The sequence below is a fragment of the Monodelphis domestica genome, chromosome 4 (genome assembly GCF_027887165.1).
Source record: "Monodelphis domestica isolate mMonDom1 chromosome 4, mMonDom1.pri, whole genome shotgun sequence".
NCBI classification, from domain to species: Eukaryota; Metazoa; Chordata; class Mammalia; order Didelphimorphia; family Didelphidae; genus Monodelphis; species Monodelphis domestica.
In genome coordinates, this window is record NC_077230.1 from 454,469,036 (window position 1) to 454,478,344 (window position 9,309).

Below are 9,309 nucleotides of genomic sequence, written 5' to 3' on the forward strand. Positions count from 1 at the left end.
CCTCTCATTGAAATGCCAGTAGGAATCCAAACGGGTTTTACAAGGGAGGATTATTATTTTATCATGATCATCGCCCCTTTCTCTAATCGCCACCCTGCTCTCCCTCCATCCCCATGTCCCACAAGATGGCGCCCGCAGCCCCATTGCTGCCTAAGCTGACGTCACTCCTAGCTCACTCTCCGCCCCAACCAGCCCTGAACGTGAGGGGCGTGGCCCGCCGCTAGGCCGAGGGCGGGGCGTGACGACAGCGCGAGCGTCAGGGAGGACCGATGGAGAAACGTCCCTTGCGGATTGGTCGTCGCCGGTAGAGGGGTGGGAAAGGAGGGAGGGCATCTCCGCCCCACGATCCGCCATTGGTCCTGACCCCGGCCTTGCGGTCAGCGGATTGGTCGTCCCGTCCGCCCGCCTACCAGCCGCCGGACGTACGGCCGAGGTGGGAAGGAGGCCGCCGGATCGGCGGAGAGGGGCGGGGCGTTGCTGAGGGCGACTGGCGGCCAGAGCGAGGCTGAGAGCGGAGGGAGAGAGAGGGAGGCCGAAAGGGAGAGAGGCCGGGAAGGAGGGTGAGATTGAAAGCGAGATCGCTGCGGGGGTCGCGCGAGCTGACGGCCGACGCGGGCCGGCCCAGCCCGAGGACGGAGCGAGCTAGAGAAGCCGCGGGCCCGAAGGAGGCGGAGGACGGGCAGGACGCGTGCGCGGGCCCGGTGAGTGCAGGGCGCGAGGCCCCGGGGCCGGGCCCCTTCCCTTCCCCCTCCTCCCCTCCCCCCGGCGCCGCCCGCCACGCACCAGAGCGCCTGCGCAGAGAACGCCACGCGCCGGCCGGGAGGCGGCCGTGAACCCTCGCGCGTGCGCGCGCCAAGCCCTCCCCTTGGGAAAGGAGCAACGGTCGCCCCTTCCCCCGTGCGCGTGCGCGATCGCCCGGTTGATGGGGGAGGACGGGACGAACTGGGGGCAGGGGATGGGTCCTGGGCCTCTGTCTGCCCTGCGGTGCTCTGGTGGGGAGAGGGGCGGGATGAGCATTGATTTATCACCGCCTGTGTATTCGGCCTGCTCCTGGGGTCCACACTAGAGAATTGCCTTCCCTTCTTGAGGGGAGGGGGGGTTGGGACCTCCCTATACCTCTTCTCAAGCATGATCGAGGGAGCCCTTGACCCTTTGGACTTCTCTTGTATCCACCCTCTCCCTCCGCCCCCTTCACCTGTGCCCGAACTGTGGGTGGAGGCCCCCCTTGTCTGCTCCAGACCCCCCTAGCCAAGGCTGAGCCTCCCGCCCTCCACTACTTAGCTGATGCCCACACACGGGTGCGGAGGAGGAGATAGGGTTGTGCTGGGCACTTGCCTGGAGATGGGGCTGGGGTTACCATAGTTGTCCCCATTTTGCAGTGCAGGAAACTGAGGCAGACAGGTCACCACTAGGAGGTACCTGAGGCTGGATTTGAACTCCAGGTTTTCACCTCCTGAAAAGTCCAGGCTTTGACCTTGCCAGTGTCTCAAGCCCTTGAATGAATCTCATCCCAATCGTAGCTAAATTCCCCCCTATTCATCCCCTCTACTTGTTCATTCCCATTGGGATTCCCCCTCTGCCACCCTCCCCAAAGGGCCTGCTGCCCCTTGCTGGCCCTGGCCTTGTTCTCTGTGAAGTTTGGGGGTCTTTTATATTGTTCAGCACGATGGACTGCTCTCTTCCAGATACTCTCTGCTCTCTTTGGCCTGTCCTCCTGGCCTCTCTCCACTCTCCCTCTTGGCCACCTTACCCGTTCCGGTGGGGTAACCACCTCCCCAGATCCATCTACTGGACAGCAGTTCCACATCTCCCTGTCCTTGGTTGTCCTGTGAGCTCTCGGCTCAAGCACAACAGAAACAAATTATCTCTCTGTTCCCAACTTGTCTGCTTTTCTGGTTTGCTTGCTTTCACCCTGACCTTCTGTTTTAGCATCGATACTGAGTATCACTTACAAGGCAGAAGAATGGTAAAGGCTAGGTGGTTGGCATTAAGTGACTTGCCCAGGGTTACACAGCTAGGAAGAAGTGTCTGAAGCCAGATTGGAACCCAGGGAGATGAGCCTTCCTGACTTCAGGCCTGTCACTTTATGTCCGGCACCATCTCTTGTTTGGACAGCTCTAAAAGCCTGCAAACTGATGTCCCTACTGCTGGGGAGCCCAGTGGGTGAGGCACTGAACTTATAGTCAGGAAGTCCTGAGTTCAAATCACACTTCATTTAACTACTCTCTTCAACGCTCAGTTTCCTTTCCTGTAAAAGGGCTTTGCAACCTGAAACACTAAACGTACATGCTAGCTATTATCGTCCTTCAGATAGCTAAGTTATTCCTTTCATTTGGGAAATAAGTAGGGTCCAGCTATGGAGCTCAGAAGCCTTCAGTAGCTCCCTGTTTTCTGGAGGAAAGAATAGACATTGCTCAGTCGGCCGCTTATCAAAGGTCCTTGGTAGCCTTCTTTCCCCACGTTTTCTCAGGGCCCCATCGGTTTCACCTGCCCTCCTGCTCCCATCTCCCCTGCCGGTCCTCCTCCCCCTTCAGGGCTGCTCAGCTGCCTCCTCCTCTGAGGGTCCTCCCTCTCCTTAGTCAGCCTCTCCCTACCCACCCCTCGCTGCAAGGTGTAATCCTCGGAGTGTTTTTTCTGTTAAAATAGAAACTCATTGAGGGCAGGAATTTCATCTCAATTCATCAGGGCCAAGTGCAGAGACTTGGAAATAGAGCTCCTGTGGGAAGGCTCGAGTCAGGGAAAAGATGGGGGGAATCGAGTGGGGAGAGAGTGAGGGGACTACACTGTAAAGGAGGCCTTGGAGCATGGCAGGAGGCGCCGAGAAGTGCAGTGTAAGGATGGAATCGGGAGTGCTGGAGCAATGGCCATGTGAAGAAGTCATTGGAAGGGGCAGCCAGGTGGCTCAGTGGATAGAGAGCCAGGCCTGGAGTTAGGGGGTCCACCATTCCCATCTGGCCTCAGTCATTTCCTAGCCGGGTGACCCTGGGCAAGTCACTTCACCCCCATTGCCCAGCCCTTCCGGCTCTTCTGCCTTGGAACTGATACACAGTATTGATTCTAAGACCGAAGGTGAGGGTAAGTAGCTGCAGATGGGCCTGGGGGATCGGGGGCGAGCAAGCAGAATCACGAGAGGGGAGGGGTCCTCTCGTGGGGGCGGGGGTCTGCTCAGAGCACCCAGAAGGGATGGGGAAGGGCCGGGGGCCGCTCGGACTGACGCCCACCTCGTCTCTGCCCCCAGGGCCCGGCCGCCATGACAGAGGAGTCAGAGGAGACGGTCCTGTACATCGAGCATCGCTATGTGTGCTCCGAGTGTAACCAGCTCTTCAGCTCCCTGGAGGACGTGCTCCTGCACCAGAACTCGCACCTGCCCCAGCAGCACTTTGAGGTGGTGGGCGTCGTGGACCCCGGGGTCTCGGTGGCCGGCGAGGCTGCGAGCAGCTCCGGCCTGTACCAGACCCTGGTGCAGGAGAGCCAGTACCAGTGCCTGGAGTGCGGGCAGCTCCTGCTGTCCCCCGGGCAGCTCCTCGAGCACCAGGAGATGCACCTCAAGCTGCTGAGCACGCAGGAGCCGGCGCCCGCCGAGGCGCCCCCGGCCAAGCCGCCCCCCGCCATCAGCGCCAGCACCATCCACTACGAGTGCGTGGACTGCAAGGCCCTCTTCGCCAGGCAGGAGCTGTGGCTGAGCCACCGCCAGACACACCTCCGGGCCGTGGCCGCCGTGGCTGCCTCCCCCCCCCAGCCCTCTCCCCCTCCGGCCGCGGGGCCCCAGCCCGGCCAAGCCCAGGTGGCCCTGGAGCACTCCTACCGAAAGGCCGAGGAGGCCACCGGAGAGGCGAGCGGCTCCACAGGGGCGGCGGCGGCGGCGGCGGCGGCAGGAGAGGTGGTGGCCGAGGTGGAGCTGCTCCTGTACAAGTGCTCCGAGTGCTCCCAGCTCTTCCACCTGCCCGGGGACTTCCTGGAGCACCAGGCCACCCACTTCGGCCCGGCGGCCGCCGGCCCAGACACCTCCGGGGCCCCCGACCTGCCCCCTGCCTCCGACCACAGCTACGAGCTCCGCAATGGGGAGGGCGGCGGGGCCGGCCGGGAGCGCCGGGGGGGCCGCAAGCCGACAAGGAGAGCCAGCGGCGACCCCCCTGGTGGGGCCTCCCCCGAGCTCTTCTGCCCCACCTGCGACCAGCTCTTCCTGTCGCCCCACCAGCTGCAGCAGCACCTGCGCAGCCACCGGGAGGGGCTCTTCAAGTGCCCCCTGTGCAGCCGGGCCTTCCCCAGCCCCCCCAGCCTAGACCAGCATCTGGGCGAGCACAGCGGGGAGTCCCACTTCCTCTGCGTGGACTGCGGCCTGGCCTTCAGCACCGAGGCCCTCCTCCTGGCGCACCGGCGCACCCACACCCCCAACCCACTGCACGCCTGCCCCTGCGGCAAGACCTTCGTCAACCTCACCAAGTTCCTCTACCACCGGCGCACGCACGGTGCGGGGGGCGTCCCCCTCCCCTCCCCGGCCCCCGCCGCACCCCCCGAGGAGGAGCCCACTCCCCCGCCCGTGGAGGCCGGAGCGGCCCCCGGGCCCCAGGCCACCCCCCCTGCTGGTTCCAGCCCCTACCGCTGCCTCCTGTGCAGCCGGGAATTCAGCAAAGCTCTGCAGCTGGCGCGCCACCAGCGCTTCGTGCACCGGCTGGAGCGGCGCCACAAGTGCGGCGTGTGTGGCAAGATGTTCAAGAAGAAGTCGCACGTGCGCAACCACCTGCGCACCCACACGGGCGAGCGGCCCTTTCCCTGCCCGGACTGTGCCAAGCCCTTCAACTCGCCCGCCAACCTGGCACGGCACCGGCTCACGCACACGGGTGAGCGCCCCTACCGCTGCGGCGACTGCGGCAAGGCCTTCACCCAGAGCTCCACGCTGCGCCAGCACCGCCTGGTGCATGCCCAGCACTTCCCCTACCGCTGCCAGGAGTGCGGGGTGCGCTTCCACCGCCCCTACCGCCTGCTCATGCACCGCTACCACCACACGGGCGAGTACCCTTACAAGTGCCGGGACTGCCCGCGCTCCTTCCTGCTGCGGCGCCTTTTGGAGGTGCACCAGCTGGTGGCCCACGCCGGGCGCCAGCCCCACCGCTGCACGGCCTGCGGCGCCGCCTTCCCCTCTTCCCTACGCCTCCACGAGCACCGCTGCGCCGCCGCCCAGGCCCAGGCCCCCCAGAGGTTCGAGTGCTCCACCTGCGGCAAGAAGGTGGGCTCTGCGGCCCGGCTCCAGGCCCATGAGGCCGCCCACGCCGCCGCCGGCCCTGGGGAGGTCCTGGCCAAGGAGGCCGCTGCGCCCCGGCCCGCCCGGGCTGTGCGCCCGCCCCCTCCTGCTGCCACGCCAGTCGCCACGGCTCCCACGGCCCCCACCCGGCGCCGGGGGCTCGAGTGTAGTGAGTGCAAGAAGCTCTTCAGCACAGAGACCTCCCTGCAGGTGCACCGGCGGATCCACACTGGCGAGCGGCCCTACCCCTGCCCGGACTGTGGCAAGGCCTTCCGCCAGAGCACCCACCTCAAGGACCACCGGCGCCTGCACACTGGCGAGCGGCCCTTTGCCTGTGAGGTGTGTGGGAAGGCCTTCACCATCGCCATGCGCCTGGCCGAGCACCGCCGCATCCACACCGGCGAGAGGCCCTATGCCTGCCCGGACTGCGGCAAGAGCTACCGCTCCTTCTCCAACCTGTGGAAGCACCGCAAGACCCACCAGCAGCAGCACCAGGCCGCCGTCCGCCAGCAGCTGGCCGAGGCCGCCGCTGAGGCTGCCGCCACCCTCACGGTGGTGGAGACGGCCGTGGAGGGTCTGCCCCTGGTCGAGACAATCGAGATCTACCCCCTGGCGGAGGGTGATGGGGTGCAGATCAGCGGGTGACGCCGGCACCCCCCTTGGACTCAAAGGGACGGCGTCACTCTCCCCGCCAGCCCGGGCCGCGACCACCCGGGGTCCTTGAACTCTGTCTGGGCAGGAGCCCCCCTGCCCCGTGTACATACACCTGCCCCCTCCTCTCCTCGTCTTCGGTATTAGTTCCATAACTGAATTTGTCATCAGGTTAAGTCCTCCTTGTCCTGGGGCCCCGCCATTCCCATTTGTCTCCTGCGTCCACAAGCAGTTCCCAACCCTGGGCCGAGGCAGCCAATAAAGACTGAGTTGGACATATGTGGGTGTTTTCTGTGGGGCAGCGGGGCCCAGGGCCTTTGGGGTGCAGCCAAGGGGCCCCCATTTGACTGGGCTCCCCCCCGATCTCCCTCTAGTCAGAGAGGAAGGCCCTTGGTGCCTGTGGCTTGGATCTCCTGGAGAAGCAGGGTAGATGTTAGCCACTAGAGGTCCCCCCGGGGCCTCCAACAGCCCCTGATGAGGCAGAGAGGAAGTGCAAAGAGCCCAGTCACCTATGTACATCCCGGGAAACATTACCTGTCCCTAGGGCAACTCAGGGACTCCCCTTTATGCATTGGAGTGGCTGGATGCCTGGGGATCACAAACGAACCTTCTCGAATGGCAGCCTCTCCATTTCCCTCTGTGCTGCTTCCTGTGCCTGGAGCCAGTTCAGGTCTAACTCAATCCTGTGGGGCCTTCATCCGCCCCCCCCTCCCCCCGCCCCCAGCCAGCTTTTTATTGAAGTAAAGGCCTGATTTAGGGCAATTCCTGAGAAATGTGAGCTTGCCACTTCCATATAGAGGCTTCCCCAAGGCAAAGAAATAGCGGGTCTCTGGGATGGACTCACTTGTCTCTGAAGGCGCACAGATACCTGTTCGATCCGTCCCTGGACCCCCACCCTCACCCTCGAGAAGGAGCCCAGACAGATGGGGAGACAGTCCAGAAATGGGGACACAGAATCTGATGTGACCTGAACAGTGATCTGAGACCTCGGCACTAGTAGAGGATGGGCTGTGCTGTACTGGGAAAGGCTCCGACCAGCTGGGGGTGCACCAAGCAGGGCTACAGAGGGAACCTTCCATTGAGGCCTCTGCCGTTTGGAACCCCATAAAGGCTGTATTTGAGGGTAGGCAGACACAGGCTAGTCTCGGGCTTAGCACAGGATTCCCCAGGCCTCGGCCAGAACGGTCTCTGGTTCCCAAAATGGGCCTGAGGTCGGGGAAGAGAGAGGGGCTGGACTGGCCCTCCTGAGGCCCAGGGTCCAGGCGATGGGGGGTAGATTCCCCAAGGGCCAGCTCCACATGGTGGTATTTGGATTGTTTCTGGACCCACCTGGAGGGGAGGACCACCATTGGCTTCGTTCACCTGTTAAAAGAATAGCGTTTATGGTGTAATTTGTCTTAAAGGACCAGCTGAGACTGCAGTCCAGCTCCCTACGCCCCCCAGGCAACGTCACGAATCGGGTAAGACCTCCTAGACCACCTAGTCTGAGCTGCCCCCCAACATTGTCCTCGCTGACCCCCGTGTGCTTTGGGAGAGGGCTAATTGCTAGCAAGTGCGTCCTTGCTGCCAGTGGAAGCACCTCTTTCCAATTTCCACAGTCCCTGGGTTCAAAACAAATGGTGTTCCTCATGCGTAGGATCCTAGGCTTGAAAGCTAGGAGGATCCAGGAAGGCCTAGGCTGGCCAAGGACTCCTCTGCCACGTTGAGGCCCTCCCTTCTTTCCAGGCTTCTTAGCCGAGGCGCTCGGGGCACCTTCCGATGGTTCTGTGCCCCTCCAGGTCCTTCCCAAGCTGCTCCGTGGTCTCGCCCCCAGAGCATTACCTCTGCTAGTAGAGCTAAACTCCATCGCTTATTAGACCACAAATCCAAACGCCAGTTTTAATCTGTTAAACGTTTCCCGTTACATTTTTTTAAACCACATTGATACGAAGTGTGAATTCCCGAAGCAATAGGGGTCAGGTGATTTACCCAGGGTCACACAGCTAGAAAGTGTCCAAGGCCAGATTTGAACCCAGGATCATTCATCTCCGGGACCGACTGTCCATTGAGGCACCCAGCTGCCCCAACCCCCATTGCTTTTTCTTTTAAACTCATACTTTCCGTCTTAGAATCAGTACTAAGTATTGTTTCCAAGGCAGAAGAGCATGGATGGCTAGGCAATCGGGGTGAAGTGACTTCTCCAAGGTCCCGTAGCTAGGAAACGTCCGAGACCAGATTTGGACACAGGACCTGTGTGTGGTCTCCAGGCCTGGCTCTACTCACTGAGCCATCTAGCTGCCTCCATCCCATTTTCAATTTGATTTAGTGGCTGGCAGGTCCCTACGATTCAGAGGTCCTTTTCACACACAGGGTTTTCTAGTCATTTCTCTTCCCCCATCTTGTTCTTGTGCATGAATTTTGACTTCTGATTTTTACCTTTTGCCAACAGTTTCTGTTTTTACATCACCTTTGCATTTCTGAATGCAGACTGTCCCAAAGGTCTTAGTGCAGTTTTAAGCATGAAGCATCCTCTCATCTTCCGCTCAGTTCTCTTTTTAATCCAAGTGTAGGTTTCTTAACATTTAGCCCCAAAACCCGGTCTGCAGGGATCTCCTGTGGGAGACGGGGGAGAAGAGCTGCTCACCCCCCAGGAGGGTTCTCTTCCAAAGGACTGTTCTGCGTTCTCAGAAGAAAAGAAAATGATTGCTTTCTTTGGGTCCTTAAAGGGCTGCCATACCAAAGGAGGACTTGGCTTGACTGGCTGAGAACAAAAGCTGGAGCGTGGCAGATGTCCGCTAGGCGGGCCCCACGGCTTTTTGTGACAATTCCCAAGTCAAGATTTGCCTCAGTTACTCCCCATGACGAAAGGCCTGCCAGGCTCCTGGAGGCTGGAGGACCATTTTTCTAGGGTCTCGCCACACTCTTCCAACACGATTGGCTCCAAAGTCAGGTGGTCTAAGACGCCTCCTGTCTCTGAACCCCAGGAACCACTGGGGTGGAAGAGGAAAGGTGGCTAATGGCATGATGGGGGAAATGGTGCTTTTTCTCCAAAAAGGGGATCACAGAACCTTTGGGGGAGGGTGTTGTGGCAGATTCCATAGTATGGGGGAGTCAGCCGAGCATCTCCCGTGTTCCAAACAGGCGTCCAAGTTGTGTGTGCAGCCTGAACCAGACGAAAATGTAAATGAGAAACTTAATAAAATTAATTTTAAAAACAGCACACCACAGACGATGTTCATTTGTGGTTTTCTAGGTCGACACGTGGAATTCCTTTCTGTTTGAGTTGGATGCACACTTCATCTTGGGCCTTCAGAAGATCCTGGCCCTGGATGGGCCTGGGAGAGCCCTCTCGAGTCCCGTTACTAAGGGAGCAAACCTGTCCCTTCTGTTCCTGCCACAAATGTTCCCAGAATCATCTGGGAGAAGGCAGACTTAGG

The 9,309-nt window shown here is 60.9% G+C and overlaps 1 protein-coding gene across 2 annotated transcripts; it reads left to right on the forward strand.

Annotated features, from left to right (window-relative positions):
• Positions 1 to 317: 317 nt before the first annotated feature.
• On the forward strand, positions 318 to 9,092 carry ZNF574 (zinc finger protein 574). Of its 2 annotated transcripts, none has more exons than XM_056797029.1 (2): positions 318 to 701; positions 3,239 to 9,092. In XM_056797029.1, the coding sequence occupies exon 2, from the start codon at positions 3,251 to 3,253 to the stop codon at positions 5,885 to 5,887; it is 2,637 nt and encodes an 878-aa protein (XP_056653007.1). In that variant the 5' UTR covers positions 318 to 701; positions 3,239 to 3,250; the 3' UTR covers positions 5,888 to 9,092. The 2 variants fall into 2 exon arrangements, with proteins under 2 accessions (XP_056653007.1, XP_056653009.1); XM_056797031.1 differs by lacking the exon at positions 318 to 701 and adding an exon at positions 764 to 3,075.
• The last annotated feature ends 217 nt before the right edge of the window (positions 9,093 to 9,309 follow it).